This window comes from Botrytis cinerea, chromosome 6 (assembly GCF_000143535.2).
Source record: "Botrytis cinerea B05.10 chromosome 6, complete sequence".
NCBI lineage: Eukaryota > Fungi > Ascomycota > Leotiomycetes > Helotiales > Sclerotiniaceae > Botrytis > Botrytis cinerea.
In genome coordinates, this window is record NC_037315.1 from 157,208 (window position 1) to 177,294 (window position 20,087).

The 20,087-nt window shown below is 43.1% G+C and overlaps 5 protein-coding genes across 5 annotated transcripts; 2 read left to right on the plus strand and 3 right to left on the minus strand.

Moving 5' to 3' along the window:
* Positions 1-887: 887 nt before the first annotated feature.
* Positions 888-6,336, plus strand: BCIN_06g00360 (hypothetical protein). Its single transcript, XM_024693289.1, has 6 exons — positions 888-1,168; positions 1,243-2,095; positions 2,159-2,612; positions 2,662-2,688; positions 2,740-2,967; positions 3,046-6,336. Exons 1-6 carry the CDS (start codon positions 1,049-1,051, stop codon positions 5,915-5,917), a joined length of 4,554 nt encoding a protein of 1,517 aa, XP_024549075.1. The 5' UTR covers positions 888-1,048; the 3' UTR covers positions 5,918-6,336.
* A 391-nt stretch (positions 6,337-6,727) lies between these two features.
* On the minus strand, positions 6,728-7,663 carry BCIN_06g00365 (hypothetical protein). The gene is made up of 2 exons (XM_024693290.1): positions 7,105-7,663; positions 6,728-7,054 (listed from the first exon to the last, which is right to left on the minus strand). The coding sequence occupies exon 1, from the start codon at positions 7,583-7,585 to the stop codon at positions 7,322-7,324; it is 264 nt and encodes an 87-aa protein (XP_024549076.1). The 5' UTR covers positions 7,586-7,663; the 3' UTR covers positions 6,728-7,054; positions 7,105-7,321.
* A 2,171-nt stretch (positions 7,664-9,834) lies between these two features.
* BCIN_06g00370 (hypothetical protein) lies at positions 9,835-12,724 on the minus strand. Its single transcript, XM_024693291.1, has 4 exons — positions 12,209-12,724; positions 11,279-12,139; positions 10,842-11,017; positions 9,835-10,659 (listed from the first exon to the last, which is right to left on the minus strand). Exons 2-4 carry the CDS (start codon positions 11,588-11,590, stop codon positions 10,038-10,040), a joined length of 1,110 nt encoding a protein of 369 aa, XP_024549077.1. The 5' UTR covers positions 11,591-12,139; positions 12,209-12,724; the 3' UTR covers positions 9,835-10,037.
* An 808-nt stretch (positions 12,725-13,532) lies between these two features.
* Positions 13,533-14,644, minus strand: BCIN_06g00380 (hypothetical protein). Its single transcript, XM_001560106.2, has 3 exons — positions 14,362-14,644; positions 13,934-14,172; positions 13,533-13,834 (listed from the first exon to the last, which is right to left on the minus strand). Exons 1-3 carry the CDS (start codon positions 14,537-14,539, stop codon positions 13,766-13,768), a joined length of 486 nt encoding a protein of 161 aa, XP_001560156.1. The 5' UTR covers positions 14,540-14,644; the 3' UTR covers positions 13,533-13,765.
* A 132-nt stretch (positions 14,645-14,776) lies between these two features.
* On the plus strand, positions 14,777-19,975 carry Bcspc105. Its single transcript, XM_024693292.1, has 4 exons — positions 14,777-15,151; positions 15,205-18,330; positions 18,387-19,008; positions 19,061-19,975. The coding sequence occupies exons 1-4, from the start codon at positions 14,930-14,932 to the stop codon at positions 19,741-19,743; spliced, it is 4,653 nt and encodes a 1,550-aa protein (XP_024549078.1). The 5' UTR covers positions 14,777-14,929; the 3' UTR covers positions 19,744-19,975.
* Positions 19,976-20,087: the final 112 nt, after the last annotated feature.

Genomic DNA, 20,087 nt, shown 5'->3' on the forward strand with positions numbered 1-20,087 from the left:
CCTTTAAGCGCGATAGATATACGAAATAGATTTCGACAAGTCAAAGAAGTGAAAGTGCATCGCGAACTGTGCCGCCCAACAAAACAGAAATACAATATACAAAAGTGGGTATCAACTCTTGTGAGATACACCTTGATGAGCTGCTGCGATAGATTAGTTACCTTGATGGGCTGTCACTTTCTTGACTGATGTAGAGCTAGAGCAAGATTTGTATACCGTATTGGCAAACAAACTTGCTCTGTGACGCAGGATGACTTAAATGAGTACTTCACAGGGGACCAAACAAGGGGCACAGATTCTGTGGTAGTAATGTAGTGAGACGACTCTAAGACGGGTGACGACAGAAAACCCTACAGCTTCCCAAACATTGCCAACGTCTCTTTACTTCACAGCGCGTAGCGATGTAGATGTGACTGTCTAATGGTTAGCATTTCGTTAGGATTACCAAGGATATTTTCCTTTAGGATATTTTATTCAATTGTTGACTTCCTCCAAAGTATCTTGATTACTCTGCGTAGTCGGTGAATATACCGTTAGGCACTTCACATCATATCGTCTAAAAAGCTTTGTTTACCACTCTTCATTTGCCACTCTTCACCGATCAATACATCTCCACTTTGGGCAGCTTTTATAGAATTTTGGCGAATCATGTCATCATTTTCTTATCATTAATTAGAGCTAAACTAATCAAAGAAGCATTGTTCCCTCTCGTCTAAAGTGATTGGCCAGTTCTGGCGGAGACCTGCATAAATGAGTCTAGTCAGGAACCGTTAGACGTTTTATTCTAAGCCAAGCCAGCCGCCAGTTTCCAGCCAATCAATAGCTCCCCATTCTCCACAAATCGATGACCGCTTTCTTCCATGCTCAGCAAACTATAAGGATTCCTAGACAAAACATTACATACCAACATCATTTCTCATATCTCACCTAGCTTTAATCAAGAGTATATCTGCATCTCTCGGATAATATCAACGTAGCACTCACACCTTTTGTTATTTGTTTTTGCTTGTGTGAAGGGGGCAAGCTCTTTAACAGAGCAGTTTTGGAGATGGCGAGTCAATTCGTTTTGCTGCCTGACCAGATGGCTGCATTTAACGGTCAGGGAGGCCCCAGCCACAACTTTGAATTTGGCTTGAACAACGAGAGCTCTTCGTGTAGTCGAGTTTGGGTATGTTTTCCCTTCAGTATTCTTTACCTCATCCCCCCTCCCATTTGAATGATTACCGCTGACACAATTTCAAGGATCCTATAAATGCAAGATTTGAAGCTTGCTTCATACCATTCATAGCTGGTATTCCAGCAGTCATCAGTGCATTAATTATCCTTGGGTTCTTCACACAGTTGATACCAATCCCGCGTTTATTGCCATCATGGCTTCAACCATTCATAGAAGAGCCAGAAGAGAAATCTGGAGAGTTTGAAGGCAGGTGCCAACGGCACGTGCTTACGCCCATAACAAAATATCTATTGGCTGTCTCAATTGTCGGTACATTGTTACAATTATCATCAACATTCTATCATAACCTCTACCAAGATGAAAACTTTCATATGATGACTATGATATTTTCCACAACATCATGGGCAGTGGCATGCCTCCTCATTGCTATCACTCAGCCTGCGAAAACACCAAAATCTTTGCTCTTTCTCTATATCAGCATTTTTGTTTCGCAGTACTTCGTTTTGCTTGATAGATACTCGAACATGAACATGCAAGACGGGTCCTTGGTTCTTTCCTGGTTGGCTTCAATTGCAGCGATTATTATCATTCTGCAAATGCCCATGCGTGATCCATCTCTCGGTAATGATCGAATCAGTCCAGCATTTAGCTCACCAAGCGAGTCATTTCGAAGTCCCGAGGATAATCTCACTCTATGGCAATTCATGAGTGTTTCCTGGATGTCGCCTCTCATGTCTATAGGAAAAGCTCAACAGTTGAATGAAGACAATGTCTGGAGCCTCGGCTACCAATTTCAACATAGAGTACTACATGAGAAATTTAGAGATACAAATGGCTCAGTGTTGAAAAGACTTATAGATGTCACAGGGATTGATCTTGTTATACTTGGTTGTTTAGGAATTTACAAATCGGTTGCAGGTAAGCATCTCAAACATTCCTAGTGCCGTGAACATAGAAACCTGATAGTTGACATTCTTCAAGATATTGCTGCACCTTTGCTACTCCAAAAAATACTCGCGAGTATGGAAAACCAACTAGCTCCAAAGCAAGCCACATTGACTTACTCTCTCATTGCCCTTGTCATTCGCCTAGTGTCTGCTCAATGCGACGTGTTTTCAACATGGTATGGTAGACGTTCTTATGAGAGATCCCGAGGAGTACTTATTACAATGCTCTTTGAGAAGTCATTGTCAAGAAAAACAATCAGTGTGAGCACAAAGCCGAAGGAAGACGAGCATGCCAACGAGCAGGCCAATGGACGTAACGGAACATCTGGAACCAATGATAATTCAGCAAAACAAACCACACTTCCATGGTGGAAGAAGGGCTTGAAAATCATTGTAAACCCTTTTTCATCATGTTTTGGTTTACGATCCAAGGAACCCAAGAAGCCAAAAGAACCAGCCACGATGGGAAAGATTCTGAATCTGATGAGGTTAGATCGCCCCCTTAATATTTTAAATGCTTACTAACAGTTTTTGTAGAGGAGACGCCTATGAAGTTGCCCAACGGTGAGACAGATTTCCAAAACATTTAGTCTTCCATGCTAATATGTCATACAGATTTTGGGACTTTGCTGATTTCATTACTCAACCACTTGGATTAGTTCTTTCGATTATTGCTGTCTGGAAGCTTCTCGGCTGGCCCTGTTTTATTGGGGTTATAGCTGTGTTCATAGGTCAAGCTCTTAACGTTTTAGTTTTAAAAGCTCTTTTGTACTATGAAAGACAGCGAAGAACTGCTTCTGACACGAAACTTCACAAAATAACACAGCTAGTTGAATCGATAAGGTATGTGGCTTTGTTAGTTTCAGCTAGTAATGCTAGTATTTACCTAAAACCTGGGTTTACGAACTAAATTTTTGACAGGCACTTGCGTTGGTATGGATGGCAAGATATCTGGCTAGGCCGCATTATGGAAGCAAGACAAGACGAACTGTGGCTACGTGTCATAACAAGGGCTTGGGGTATTCTCTTGTCATTTATTTACATGTTTTCCAGTGGAATGTTCCCTGTCGTGGCTTTCTGGGCCTATTGCGTCTGGGCAGGTCAGCCATTACGTGTTGATGTAGCCTTTCCTGCTCTCCAACTTTTTCAAATGCTTCAAATGGGATTACAGACTGTTCCAGATCTTGTAACAACTCTGCTCAACGCTCGCATTGCAATGGGGCGTATCGAAGACTTCATGAAAGAGCCTGACAAGCCAGAGGTGGATGCAAATCAACAGACGAACGGTGGACTTGAAATGAATGATGCCTCATTCGCTTGGCCTGGAGCTACGACCCCTGTATTAAGGGACATGACTCTTTCATTCTCAAGTGGATTATCCCTTATATACGGGGAAGTGGCTTCTGGGAAGACGGCTTTATTACAGGCTCTACTTGGTGAGCTTGACCACCTTAGTGGCGTATACAGCCCTGTAAATGAGGTGGTGGGTTATTGTGCACAAACACCGTGGCTACAGACCATGAGTATAAGAGACAACATCTTGTTTTCTGCTCCATATCAAGAAGCGCGATACAAGCAAGTGTTGGATGCTTGCGCTTTAGTGCCAGATATGGTCAATTTTAAGAACGGAGATTTATCTTTGATTGGCGAAAACGGAATTGGACTGTCTGGCGGACAAAGGGCTCGTGTCGCATTAGCACGAGCAGTCTACTCCAATGCAAAAATCTTGTTTCTTGATGACCCTCTTTCTGCACTTGACCATCACACGGCGGAGTCAGTCGTAAAGAAATGTCTGACGGGCTCATTGGCAGAAGGAAGAACTATTATACTGGTGACTCATCGCACGGAGTTGTGTCAAGGAATAGCACAACAAATCATCAGAATGACAGATGGAACAGCAGAGGTATTCGATTCTGACTCCATTCCGTCTGAGTTACTACATACAGTGAATTCGTCGAATTCTGCAGTGGAAGAGCAGAAGGAAGATGAAGATGAAATAGATTCAGCAACACCCGAAAAATTTATGGAAGATGAACATCGAGAGCAAGGCGGTATTAAGGCTTCTGTTTATTGGCAATATATCAAAGCAGGAAAGTTAAGGTATTGGTCTCTGATCCTAGTGGTTATGACTGCTTTCCGATTGATCGATATCGCCGAAACGTGGTTTCTCAAATCCTGGGGAGAAGCATACGAAGGACCACGAACACCATCCAGAGATCCCTTGAGTCGACTTCCTTCTCCAGAAACCAACATTCAACCATGGTTACTTGGATTTTTCCTTCTTGCTTTAGCTCAGTCTGTTACTTGGGTATTTTTCCAGGCTTCTGCACAACTGATGGTTTACACAGCTGGTAAAAGCATTTTCGAAAGAGTCATGACCAGAGTAGTCCATGCGACATTCCGTTTCTACGATGTGACACCAGTAGGGCGTTTGATGAATCGTATGACATCAGATATCAGTGTCATTGATGGAAATCTAAGTTCTCACTTTACAACATTTGCATTCCTGATGATCATGTGGTTTACATCCATTTTGGTTATTGGATCTCTGACGCCAACCTTCTTAGCGTTTGCGATATTACTTGTCATCACGATTGTATTGATATACACGCGATTCTTACCTACATCTCAAAGTTTGCGCCGCCTGGAAATGGTCTCTCTGACTCCGTTAATTTCGAATTTTGGTCTCCTCACTGAGGGGCTCGGTACTATACGTGCATTTTGCGCAGAACGTCGTTTCCAGGATCGGGTTATTGAAGTGACGGATGTTTTCCAAAAAATGGATCACTTTTATTGGTCATTACAAGCATGGCTCGCGTTCCGATTCAATATACTTTCCGCTGTATCAACATTCCTCATGACAGTCATAGCCGTATACCAAAATTTATCACCTGGTCTTACAGCCTTCGTTCTTTCAGCCGCAGGTCGATTCGTATCATCAACAAAAGGATTATGCCAATCTTACGGCCAACTACAAATGGAGTTCGTTTCAGTAGAACGTGTAGTAGAACTTCTACACCTCGACCAAGAATCTCCTGGCGATATCGATCCACCAGCTTACTGGCCTCGTCTAGGTGGCGATATAATTTTCGAAGATGTCAGCATCAAATACGCCCCTCATCTTGAACCATCATTAAAAAACATCTCCTTGACTATCAAAGGCGGCTCAACCACTGCCCTGATCGGTCGCACTGGCAGTGGAAAATCTACCCTAGCTCTCTCTCTCCTCGCAACAACGTTACCAAGTACAGGTCGTATTCTCATCGACGGCATCGACATCTCTCAAGTAAAAACACAAGCTTTACGTAAACGCATCACTTTTCTCGCTCAAGAGCCTGTTTTGTTTCCAGGTACTATGCGTACGAATCTTGATCCGATGGATGAATTCACCGATTTTGAATGTTCATCCGTTCTTTCCAAAATCGCTGTACGACATAATTGGACGCTTGATACAAATATTGATTCCAAAGGGAAAAATTTAAGTCAGGGTCAAAGACAATTGGTAGGACTTGCGAGAGCGTTGTTGAGGAGAAGTTCGATTATAATTATGGATGAAGCGACGGCTAGTATTGATAAAGAAACTGCTGGAAAGATCCAGGAGCTTATTAGAGAAGAGTTGAAACAAAGTACAGTGATTACTATTGCACATCGAGTGGAAGCTGTTAGGGGGGTGGATTGGTGTGTGGTGCTTGACAAGGGTGGAGTGAAGGAGTTTGGTGAGGCGGGTAGAGTTGGGAGGATAAACGAGGAGCAGGTTGATACTCCTCTTGCGGAAAGGAGTGAAGAGGAATAGATCTCTGAGAATTTCATCTGAGAGAGAGGGAGCAATGATATATATCAGAATCGCGTTGAAATTTCGCAGTAATGTATTGGAAACCAAAAAGCGTTGGATCTCCACTTGTAGATGCATCCTATCTTAGATGATACCCAGCTTAGAATGGGATACAGCGAAGCTAGTTATCGATTCATCGGGGACGCAACCACGTAATCACGTTGGAAAATGGAAGAATACGCTTTGCTAGACCTCCACTTAGGTATATCTAGTGCAATGATTCTAGATATGAGGAATAGGATAGTGACTTATAAACCCATATTACACATAACAGCCAGTATGAAATAAAGAGATGCAACCTTCCATATAAATGCTCGTATCCCCAATTATATCAAGAAGATATATATCTCAGACCGCAAAGTCATCAATTAAACTTGCTCAAAAATGTAGATGAACTTGAAAGAAAAAGACCAACGCTTCCAAGCAAAAATTTGAGCTTCGGAATAATTTCGGGGGTTGAAAATTTTCTATTCTTCAGCTCGTCACATGATTAGATAGGCAACTTGCGTCAACAAGGAGTATGGAATATTGGTGCCAATTCTTGCACTTCCTCGATTGGTTAAAAAGTATTAGTCTTCAAATGGGAAAAATCAAATTGGTTGGGAGTTGGGATAGTTGTAATGGCACTTGAACTTTGAATTAGAATATGTCACATGACCGTCTGCTTTTGGGAGTTCTCTTTTCTTTTGGGCATCTTCCGCGTCTGCTGTACTGTACTGCATTTGACGCGAGCATTGATATCTTGCACGTCGTGGTGAGGGGTTCTCCATTTACATTATCCAGTTAATTGATCACCATCGATAATTTGGTACCGGAACGACTGCTAGGAGTCAGATAGTCAAGATGGGTGTCTTTTCATAAGCTTGAAATTGATATTTGTCAATTGGGAGAGGCTGTACTCGGTGTATCCTTATTGAATGGCTTGATTTGTCTAACGTCCCAGTGTGTTTGAGCTAGCTCTTTGCTCTGTATTATCAGACAATGGAAGTCGGTATTTACACCCCGTCCGTCGTCTCCTCGAAGAAGATTTCCAGCTGTACATCAACCTCAAAGCCGGCAAGATTGTGGAAAGTTCCATGTTCATGGTTTGATATCATCCTTTATAGAGATAAGCATGATTCAGTCTGGGAATGTGTATGGTAACTTACGTGGAGTTTCATATCCTTTCTTCACGCGGTTGATGATTCGAGATCCTTTGGATCTCTCATGCATACCACATATCAAATTCCTCTCTCCATTCCATATCTATTTCCCTGAGCATCTGATTGAGCTTCGACATCCCGAGCGCTAGTCATTATACCCGTGGTTCCAAATCCCCAACGCCATATACCCCCAAGATCCAAGAACAAAAACTCAGCTCGAGCTTCACGCACTCCCGCTAACCTTGATTTCCACCGACTTCCCCTGATCTAGAGGTGAAGCATGTCTCGTCCCTATTTTCTCCATCGAATTCTCCATTCCATTTCGATCACAAGAAGCACTACTACTCGAGCTCACAGTCGATCCATACACCGATCCCGTATCATTCCCATGTCGATGTCCTCCAGTATGTAGCGACATCCTGATAGCTTCCTGTTTCTCCGCCGCCGGAGTATACAATTCGATATATATGCTTGAACGAGCGGGCATGATGTATGATTTTTCGAATTCGATATCGCTGGTAAGATGACAGGAAACGGATATCAAAATGAACTGAATTCACGAATCAAAAGTTTGAGAACACTGGCTATATCATTTCTTTATATGTATCTCTCTCTGCAATAAAATACATCTCAAAGGACCGAAGCCGAACCTCGTATTCCAATACGCAACACCGACCTTTCATTCATTTGAAAGTGCTTTCTCCCGTCCGAGATGGAGCTCGCTCCACTTTCCTTACATTTTGGAGTTGGGCAGATTCAATGTCCACATATCCAAGCCGTAAGCCTGCAGTGATATGACCAAGGTATCGTCTCACCGTCGAAGCAAGAAATATTTTACTTCCGTGCCGCAATGCACTTTCTAGAGGGAGGGAAATGTAAGCGGTATGCACGCATGCATGGATTTACTTTTTTCTTCTTCGAATCATTGTTAGTGCGATCATATCATAAGATATGTGCATGAGGATTTTAGCATTCCGGAAGTTTGATGTTGTGACTTGTTTGGGTTTTTGGTGTTCCCGGGCCAATTGGCGGTTTGGGGTACGAAAATATTAGAGTTTGTCATGGGGAGCAAACTAAACCGAAGTGTCGGTGAGAATAACTTATAAGAATGACCATGCCCATGATATCATATTGCACAAACTCTCATCTGCGTAGGTCCCATCACCTCTCTAGTCTCAACTCTAGAATTTCTCTCCACAAAAAATCCTCCGTAAAGTATCATGATGGATATCTTCAAACCACCACCTACCAATCACCACTCAAACCCACGCCCCGAGTTGCATTCAAAATCACCATCCTCATCATTATTGTTTCCCAGGCCAGAGAAAATCTCATCTCATCTCATCTCATCTCACCCTCCCCACTCTATCTTATATCTTATGTAATGTACAACCGGCACGTACAGTACAAGTTAAGTACATGCACACAATCACATCACATCTCACGTCTCACATAGCTACCCCTCACCTCCTCACACTCCATGCGTCCGTCCGTCCGTTTGATAGACCGTAAGAATCTCCCCGATATCCGCTCGCATTGCGTTGCCTCTCCCCAGTATCGCTGAAAACCATCTCTCCCACTACTACATTACCACACACGCGCTGCCAGATAAAAATTCCACAGCTGACATGTCTCAAATACCGCGACTTGTCTACTCACCCATTGTATCCTCATATTATATTGCAACCCATCCAGCTCTCCATAATATCACACACACACACACACATCACATCCTATCACAATCATATATGACCATACCTCCATGCGGCTCTACGTACATGTATGTATATGTACATGTACATACACAAATTTTGGGGGCCAAAAAGCCACATCAGAAAATCAGAGAGATGTAAGCAATGAAATAGTAAGCAAGCAAGCAGCCAGCCAGCCATCCAGCCATTCAGCCAAGTATTGATCTTCGATGGGAAATTTTTATTTGGGGGCCGGTCGTCTTATTTTCTTGGCGGGGAAGGAGGTGATGTTGTTATATTGTGTTGTATTGTGTTGTGATATGATATATCATAAGCAATACAATATACCCAAATACTCCAAATATCCATCGAATCACAATACCAAATTATCAATCATTTCAATTCATCATTGAATATTTGACAGCGAGAAATCGCAATGATCTTTTATAAATCCAGATTGTATTTCGTTTGGTTAACCAGTTATAGTAAAGTACACAGATATTTTATATTTCAAGAGTTCCCTCTCTCCACTCTCCACTCTCCACCCCCACCTCCCCCTCGCCCTCACATCTCCGCTCCCTCCTCGACCCTCCACCCTCCACCCCCCTTTCTCAATTTCCGTTTCTCATTTCTGAGCAGAATTATCTCGCACGTCGAAGGGCCCGGTAGTTCAACCACGACCACGACCGCGCTCCCAGTCCAGATATCGAATCCAAAGTTGAAAATCAACACTCATTGCTTATCTATTATTATTATTATTATTATTATTCTTTCTTCTTCATTCATGTAGAACAGCTTACTGCTTACTGCTTACTGTGCGCAACTCGCAACTCGCAACTCGCTCCTCACTAATTAATATACATTCGGGTTTCGGGTTCGGGTTCGGATGTTGTGCATGATAGACTGATTCTATTGTAATGCGATGCGATGTAATGTCATGTCATGTCATGTAATACATTACTATGCGTTGAGCCAGATAAATATTTTAAAGAGGCGTATTTGGATTGTGGTAAGATTCTGGCTGGGTTGGGTTAGATTGCGTATTTGTTTATATTTATATGTTTGAATTTGTATCTTTTTGTATTCGTGAGAAAATTAATTATCCTATTTACACTATTTCGTGCATCCATCCATACCCATCATCCCCATATATCTACATATGAGGATCAATATTAAAGTTGGATTATCCCTTCCATGCCCAGCCCATATAAATAATTTCATACATACATCCATCCTTATATATATCCATTAAGTACTCCTCAACCTCGACTCCCTACTCCCCATCCCCGTCCTCTCGACCGAGAATTCAAAAAGCCCGACTCCCACACCCTCCTTCCCCACCATGCGTTCTTCCCACTCCTCCTCGTTCTCTCCCTCCTTCCCTAGATCACCCGGCAAATCTCTTAATTCTCCTTGAACCTTCCAACTCCCCGTCATGCCTACTTTCTCCCAAACCTCCCCCCACAATCTAACCCATGAATCCGCATCATGAAGCCATCTCCCCTGCTCCCCTATTCCACCTCCTCGTTTCCCCACCATACACCCAACAAAAAGGGCGCCTTCGGTGTTTTTGAGAAGTTTGACTATATTAGCGCAAACGAGGAGTTGTTGGTCCCAGGTAAAGAGATGCATGAAGAGAGAGGCGTGGATGATGGAGAAGGAATGGATGTGGTTTCTGAAAGTGAGAGTAAAGAAATTGGGATCGAGGATGTTGGCTGGGAGAAGAGTGAAGGATTGAGAAGACGATTGAGATTTGGTGGGAGAGCCATCAAGAAATATTTTGTAGGAAGATTTCAAGAAGGAGGCGTTGTAGTCTGTGCCGTAGAGTTGGGAGGGAGGTATACGGGCATGGTGAGCAAGAGAACGAAGTCTAGTTTAAATTAGCTTAGCTTTTGTGGCAGATGTGAACTTCGGCATCGATATAGATATGAATTTAGGGGCGAAAAGTAACTATCGGGGAAGGAGGATTGGAGTAGCAAGTGAGTATGAGAAGAGACGAGGGGAGAGATGATGGATAAGAGATGAACAATGAATAATGGAAAATGAACATACTCCTGAGCAACGCAACAACCGAGATCAAGAAAAAGCGCCGGTGGATTAGAAGGTGTAGATGGTGTGGAGAGAATCTCAACGATGCGGGGATAGAGTGGGTGGGTCAGTAGACGCAGGGTCAGGAAGGAAAAATTGCCGATGGAAGGGTAGGGGGTTTGATTCCAGAGGAGATCACGCTATGTATAAAGATTGGGTGTCAGTTATTTGGACATCTTTTTCCATGGGTCAGGTAGGTAGGGGAGGTAGGGAGGTATGGAGATAGGCATTTGTTCCATTTGTTCTAGATTTTTTTCTCATATCTCCATTCGTTTTTCTTTTTTGGGGGGAGAAATATCTCATTCTCTCACTCAAAGCAGAATGGATTCAATAGAATGGAAGAAAAGCAAAAAGGGAATAGGATAAATTGAAAGGAATATAATCCTAGAAATATTACATACCATTTTATAAACATGCGCATCTACTTCCTCGGGAGGTATATGACTATAATTCTCCAACAACTCACGTGCTTCAGGCCCTAGACGTTTTCCAATGGTGGTATGATACCATGGTTTCGAAGTCGAATATTTATCGGATGTAGACGTTACCGTTGAATTTGTCTTTAGTTTCGATGTGAATAGGGGAAGACATGGAGATTTCGAGGTGGTGGTTGATGGTGGTGGTGAAGGAGGAGGAGTGCCAAAATCGAAATGTGAGGAATGAGGGGAAAGAGGATCTTTCATCATGATTTGTTTGGTGTTTATGATAGCCATGAGATAGATACACCTGACGATGAGGTGTGTGTGGTGGAAGAGATGGTGTAGAGGATGTAGAGGATGTAGAGGATATAGAGGATATAAATGATATAAATTTGTGATATATTGTTGTAAAAAAAACGTGATTCAATCGATGTGCCTAGGTGATTCGGATATGGAAAGAAATGAGGTTATTCACCCAGATAAATGAATAAATGAATAAACGAATAAATAAATATCTATAAATCGGTGGTCAAGATGTACAAATGAAAAAGACTCCGTTCCGTTTGTAACAAGTTATTTAGCATTTATCCGAAAGAAAATCCAAGGTTACAAATACATACAGAGTGAGCGGGCGAGCGAGTACATAGAATTCATTCATTCACCCACCCATCTCTTGGAAATTCTAGAAAGATTCCCAATGTAGCCAGATAGAACAGGGCTGAAAGTATATATATACATAAACAGAACATGTACGTGTATATGTGTGTCTGTGTACTGGTAATATGTGTCACTCAATCCTCTGGGACGGGATCTTTTTTGTTTTTAATACTTGCTACGATCTACCTGGATAATGAATGTTAAATGATTGATTGGTAAGAGATTGCTGACTTGAAGTTAAATTTGTGCACATACAAGATTAAAATTCTTAAACAATGCTTTGTAGGACGAATCTTTGTTACTGGCTGGTGCATTCTCTGCTGTTTCGAATGTTCTTGGATTTCAGCGCATTCGGTAAACGGTCAGGGCAGCGAGAGATCTGATGCTTCGTTGTGCGGTGTATCGAGTGTGCACTGGCAGTGACTGGGCCGTTTCCATGCAAATTCTGTGATGTGAAAAGGGATGTGAAGGCGAAAGAGTGGAGAATGGCCGGCCAATATATGATGGTTTTGATGGAGAACGCGAGGGTGGTGTCTGTGATAAGATGTGAAGGATGGGACGGGACGGGATGGGATGGGATGGGATGGGATGGGATGGGACAGTATGGTATGGATCTAGGAGGCAAGACCAAGTCGTCGTCTACTGTGTAGATGCAGCGTGATTGATGGGAGGTCGTATGTCGTCGTGTGGATGAAAGTTCTTATTGTATGGAAGAAAGTTGAAATGGGTGCAGAAGTGGCTGGTAGCTGGGGCTGGGGCTGGGGCTGTGGCTGATATATTATTATATACCTACCTAGGTATGTAGATGTATATAGTTACTCGTAATATACGGTATAACATAAGTTAACTTCATGGTAAAATTCAAGATAGAACATAGAAGCTTCACACAACCTACTCTGCGCTCCACACGGTTTCGACGAGCTAGAAGCTTATTTGACTCTAACACTATTGATGAAAGCTTCACATCACACATCAATATTCTAACCCAAGAATAGAATAAAAGGGGAAAGATTGGCACTAGATGAAAGAAACTGTGCTTGTTCTGTAAAATCCAAAATCTCCAAGCATGGGGTCCGGAAATTATCTAAATGTCAACTTCCGCAGATCTAGCTCCTGTAGCTCCTAGGATGATTAATTCGGTGCCCACGGAGCCGCGATCTTATTAATGGTTGTCAATAAATTTCTAATCACAATGTAAGCCTTACAACCAGTCTCGAGAAACTGCGGCAACGATGGAGAGTTGGAGATTTGAAATACTGCGAGCTGATGGAAATGGTACGAAGATGCCATGGTCACTCGTGCTGTGGCAACCATTTCTTGGTTCCTATTGCAATACATTGAGAATGCAATTCACGGCCATTCGAACGACTTACGCCATGTATGCACATAAAGGTAACATCCAGTCGTAATCTTGGGGGTCCATGGTGTTGAAATGCACTCTTTGGTAATATATGGCTATCGTTATTCCTGATGATATGTTGAGTCCAAGTCTATTCCTTCTTCGTACCTAGAATGTGCGAACGTATGTGGATTTTTGTATACACCAAAAATATCAGCAGCAAGAGGAATTTTGGAACTGTGAAAGCTGGGGTAAGCTTGTTTTTTTGAAATTATATCATTGTTCATATCAATCCACTTCACCAAGCTTCAAATCGCGCAAAGTCTTGTGTCGGGAACGTCGTGGCATTGATTTACTTTTTCGTAGCTATTGCACATGATTTTCATGCTGCTTTTCCAGTATTCATATGATCACAACCCTCCTGATCAACATCCCGAAGACCACATGCACCCCTTGTACGATAAAGAACCCATTTAGAATTTGCTGAAAGACTTAACAGCCTTGCCAGTTCGGGGAAGGACACGGAGAACATTGAAACGGACCTGTTGATAATTGTGTTAGTTAGGTTCAATCTTTCTGCTTTGCGGAAAGGAAATATAATTCATCAAGAGAAATTTGTGTTTGCGCAATTGTTTACGTACGGTCTTGCTCAATGGTCTGCATTGTCCAACTGTGACTTGATCACCCTCCTCAACACGGAAAGCTGGGGAAACGTGGGCAGCAAGGTTCTTGTGTCTCTTCTCATATCTGGCGTATTTAGGGATGAAGTGGAGGTATTCTCTGCGGATGATGAGGGTACGGTGCATCTTGGTGGAAACGACAGTTCCGGTCAAGATACGACCACGGATGGAGACGAGACCGGTGAATGGGCACTTCTTGTCTGTTGAGAATTTCTTGTTAGCATCGCGCTCGATTTCGATTCAATTTTCGCCATCTCTTCCATGTTTCGTTTCACCACCCGAAATCCTCAATCCCCCATCTCGAACAAATAAGACCCAGTCTTCAAATTTCCGTGTCGCATTGCTTAATTCCTCCTCGATTTCAATAACCCGTAGAAAATTCCACATACCGATGTAGCTTCCCTCAATGGCGGTCTTTGGGGTTCTGAATCCCAATCCAACGTCCTTGTACCATCTGCGGCCACCCTTTCCAACCCTGCTGGACTTGGTCTTCGACTTAGAGTTAAGGAAGATGTGAGGTTGCTTTTGGAAAGCGCGCTCCGATTGTACGGTAAGTTCGGTGGCCATGGCTGCGAAATTTGGTCGATAGGTCGCAAATTCGTGGTGGTCGTCGATAGGAATGTCGATTGAAGGCTTCTGTAAATTTCCAATTTTTCTCGAAATGTGTGTGCCGCTAAGGGAATCGGCTAAGCGAGGATAGTCTTATGAAGGTCATGTGATTGAATAAAATTTATTATGAATATAGAGTTGTGAACTGCGTTCCGAAGATGAACCGAGTTTCTCGTTTGGACTACAACGCGACTTGTTTGTTTACTTTGAATTATTTGGGGTTTGTTTCATTTTCGGCATAGCAACATCAAGACAAGATTTCGACCATTACTCTTCCAAACTTCATAACTAACATACAGGGAACTCTTGATGATACTTTGAAATAATTCACATTCGACGACATTCAAAATGTCCTCCTTGGAGGAAGCTACACTTCCCGCGACTCGTCGCCCAAAATCAAGAAAATCATTATCCGCAATACCTGCAGATAAAGAAAATATGACGGCGGAACTTGGAGCTCTTACTGGAAAAAGGGCTCCAATCGAGAAGCCAGCAAAGAAGAAGAGAAGTAAGAGTATAGGTCCTGGCGGGCTAGATGCACTGAAAGATACTACTGGGAATCGTCGCAAGGTGAGCACCTCACACAATGTGGAAGCAAAGAAACCAGCTAAATAAGTGCATAGTCTCTGGCTGCGATACCTCAACCACCTCCAAGATCCATCCTGAAACCTACTATGCCACCTCTCCGTGAAATTCCGGCGCATAACCCCAACAAAAAGTCGAGTCCGAAAAAGGGCAAGACTGCTTCACCACCACTTCCAGGCTCCGAATTGTTAATCGATTTTGGCGTTGACGCTGGCTCAAAGGCTTCAGGCGCCGAAACACTTGATGACCCATTCCATATCGAAATGCCGAAAACCAACAATGATAATCGAGTCGCATTGCGAACGGAGGAACAACAGCAAGCTGCCGCTAGAGAGAGGGAAGAGAAGGAAAGAGCTGATATGCAGAAAGAAGTTAATGCTAGGCGAGATGCTCGTCGGAAGTCTCTTGCTAATCGACGTGTTTCATTTGCGCCCGAAGCAACCCTTCATACTTGGGATGTTGTTGTAGAATACCAAGATTCCACCACATCATCCAATTCCACCAACTCCACCCGCCGAGCCTCAAATGTTACTGGGGACTCTGTCACTACCCCGCACCAGCAAAATTCTGGACCACCTAGCTCAGACCCTTCGGACCCTCCATCAACACCACCTGAACAAATCGAAGATGATACAGCAAATGGATCGCCGGAACATCAACGCGACTTACATCAAAAGAAGCGCCGCAGAAGTTCTGTCATACCTCCTATGAATTTCAATGATCCGAACGATGCTTTCTCGTCTAGTCCTATGAGTGGAAGTTCCGTGGGTGCTGAAGATATTGAAGATGATGAATTTGCTTCTAGTGATTCGGATGATGATGACGATGGAACCCGAATGACTATGGATGGCGGGGAAACAACAAACATGTCAATGGCATCAGTTCAATCAGGATTTAGTGTTGGTTCAGATACGATGCTGGAACAATCCTTGAGGCGAGCTGCAAACCAAGCTGGTACGCAAGCAATGAGTTTCGACGAACAAGGAGATACTAAAATGAGTGAAGACAATGAGATCGTTGCATCCTTTGCTCCATGGGCAAAGAAGGCCCCTATAGAATCACAAAAAGACCAAGAGAACGTGAATCCTTTCTCATCAGCAGCCAAATCAGATATTCAGCTAGATGCTGAGCAATCAGATGGAGAAGAGATGACAATGGATATGGATATGACAAGTGCAGTTGGTAGAATTTTACCAGGTCAACAACGAGAAGATGACGAGCTTTCTATGGATGTCACCCGTGCTTTCGGCGGTATTATCCCCAACAGTCAAGCTGGAGCAAAGCTCAATTCAGCGGGCCGTCGTCAAAGTACTCGTAGAGTATCAGCAGGTGAAGAATCGGCATTCGGAGAACAGACTATGGACTTGACTACTGCTATAGGTGGAATTCATGCAGCTCAAAATGATGAGGAGGTTTCCGAAGATGATGATATGAGCATGGATTTTACATCGGCAATAGGTGGCGTACTATCAAAGCCAGCTGCGGCCAAGAACAAGAGACGAGTATCTACGGCTTCGGAGGCAAAGTCAACCCAAAATCGCGAAAGCTTGAATTCTCCAGCTGGTGATGAAACGATGGGAATGGATATGGACATGGATATGACTACTGCGGTGGGTCGCATTATACCTCCGACTACGGACGAGACTGAGGAAATGGATATGGATATGGATGTAACAGTTGGTATGGAAATGACCAAGGCTTTAGGTGGTATTCTACCACGATTGAACGCTGGAGATCGAAATCAAGCAAAGAAGATTATGGAAATGGAAACAGATCTTGGTAGCTCACCATTCCGCGTAGATGTTCCCGCCAATTCTCCTCCAAAGCCTATCAACCACAATGCTTTAACTGTGGCACCAGAAACTGGCAGCCCAAGCTTCACGGCCGGATTTAAAGGAAAAGGTCTTCGTAGAAGCATGGACCGAATCTCTACAACACCAAAGTCTACACCGAAATCCAAGATGTTAACGCCAGTCAAGAAACCTACTACCCCACAAAAACAGCTCACTCCACAACCTGCTCAACCATCTCATCCTGGCAAAACTCCACCCTCCAAAAATATTCTCATGCGTACGGGATCACCAAAGAGACTTTTCAATCCTGATCTCAAAGAATCATCTTCCACACCTCGCACATCTTCAAGCAAAAAACAAACACCCAATAAATTATTTAAACAAGACAGCAATACAGGCCTTGCCACACCTAACTTTATTCTAACACCACAAAAACGATTATCTACTGGCATTGGTCTCGATAGAGTAGGACTAGGCTCACCAAAGGTTGCTGCATTGTTAGACAGACGGGGATCGATTGGAGAACAAGCACGATCATTCACACCTACCCAGCCAGCGGGCTTGAATCGTGGTGTACGATTCCAAGATCCTCGCATCATGGAAGCGGAAGTTGACAGGGAGCGAGAATTAGAAGAAGATAGAGAAAATGGTCGTAAGATAATGGAGCGTGAAGTGGATCAAGCTGAAGGGGAAGAAAAAGATGCAACTTTGAATCTCAAGGAAATGATCAGCAGTCTAACCCCTAAGAAGAAGTCAATGAAAGGTCGCAAGAGTTTGCATGCTGGTGCCGCAATTGGACTTTTGGGCAAAAGACCCGCTGAGTTGGATGAGGATGATTCAGATGAAGATGAGAGTGGTATGAAGCGATTGAGAAATCATCAAGGCAGTCCCGTTAAAAACGTCCATCTTCAAGGGCCACCCACCAAGGAACAGACAACCACTGGTCGCCTAACCCGGTCGAGCCGAAAGAGTATGGAAGACTCGACTGTTCCTTCTATCACCCCTACTCTCACCACCTCGCCCATCACAGACAAAATTACCACACCACGTGATCAAGGACGTTTCAAGGATGCAGAAGCCAATTTGACTGAACCTGTGGCGATTCCGTTCAAGGAGACAGAACCAGTTGAATACCCAACATTGCCTGAAGACACCCTGGACAATGAACGCATACAGTTACAGGATTTCTTGAACATGACAAGCATTCGATTCATGGAATTGACAACAACCAAACGAAGACATACAATCGCACCAAAACGGTCTAGTGATGGACCGATAAGGAATCGACTGTCGGATCAAACCAAGGTTTCTCTCGAAGACTGTGTCGCTGCGGGTGCTGCTACCATTCCTATGCTTGAGTTATTCCAGCATGTAAGTCATCCACACAAATTCCTTTTGATACAGTATGGTCGTACTAACATGCTTAGGCTTGTCATGAACTCAAAAAGTATATATCAGATGGCCGAAAAACAGTTCGCGAAATCGAGAGTGAAACTTTCGAGGAGAATCCCCCACTCTTCCGTGAATACATTTCTGCGCCGGCGGATATGAAAATTGTCATGGATAATCAACTCAAGAATGTCAAGACGCATTCCCGTCTCCTCAGTAAAGGCATGTGGTATGACTGGCGATCAACATTACTTGAGACCGTCAAGGATGAACTCGTTAGAAGTGCTGAAGGCATGATCAACGATGAAGAAGTCCTCGACAAACAACAAGCACTGCTAGATGCTGTACTTCCGAAGATGATCAAACGAGCTCAGCAACTCCAACATGAAGAGACTAACATGAAGACTGCTGCTGAAGAAATTGCTAGCTGTGATCCCGAAGAGCTTAGTGAAGCTCGACAGCAGTTGATCACTGTTGAAGCTGATGTTGAAGCTAAGAGGAACATGATCGAGGAATTAAAGAAACAGCTTCAAGCAAGAGAAATTGAGATTGAAGCTGGCACCGCAAAGAAGGAAACGTATTTGGAAGAAATTCGTGAAGCGGAAAAGATCCGAGAGGAATGCCGAGGTTGGAGTTCAAGCGAGATAAGTAGCCTTAAAGGTATAAATCAGTCTCTGGGTATAATTTATTGATGTCGCTAACAATTTTCTAGCAAAAGTAGATGCTCTCGAAAAGAAGCATGGTTGGACTATCACTGGTGTCTCTGGAACAATAACTTCAATGACTTATCGAAAGGAGATTGAACTTGTTTTCGACGCAGCTGCATTCAAGTCAAATGCTTTGAGCAAGACTACAAAACCGGCAAATTCAAGAATCGATCTTTGGTATATTGCCGCCAATCGAGAATACAACCCATTAACCCTCACCCCCGAAAAGGAATTTCTCCTCCAATGCATCCGTGATCACGTTCGAGGATTACCACAATCAGAAACCGAAATCAAGACTCTCCTCAATTCTGTTAGCGTCGCTTGGAACAAAGCGGCAAGAGTAGTCGATGACATTCATCTACTAAATATTGTTTGTCCAACTGTTGTCACCAAAACATCAGATAACTCTATCCTCGTCAAATCAAAGCTATTGATTGCGGCTCTCAACACAAAGGTCGAATTAGCTTTCAGTCTCATTAGTCATAGCACGGAAGAAGGATTTGATGTGGAGATTTCCCCAGTTGCAAAAGTCATTTATGGGGAAAGGTTTAATGAACCGAAGATGAGAGACTTTTTGCTTAATAGATTGGGCAACTATGCTAAGGAGAAGGGAGATGGAACTGATGTTTCTTGGGGGTCAGCCGTAGCTGAATTAGGGGATAAATTATTGGCGAGGGGAAGAAAGTAAGATGTACAGGGTTGAGATGTTATCTTCTGAGTTTTGATTCAGCGATGGTTATTTAGTCTTGATGAGTATAATGATGATTATGAAATGGGAATTTGATATCCATGGAGTAAGGGGTTAATGTATATGTGGTAGCGTAGGATATTTGATAGGATTTTGAGAATGAAAGCTTGATGTTTGGTGTTTATTTATAATGGATTTTTGTTCACTTATTGTGAATGCTATGATTCTACCAGATAAAACTAGTCTTTGTACAATTCTGAAGATTGACACTCAGTCTTCTCTCGTGAATGGTCAAGCTTTGTATCGTATAGGTTGGTGAGGTTGGCGAGGTTGGCTGAGCAAAT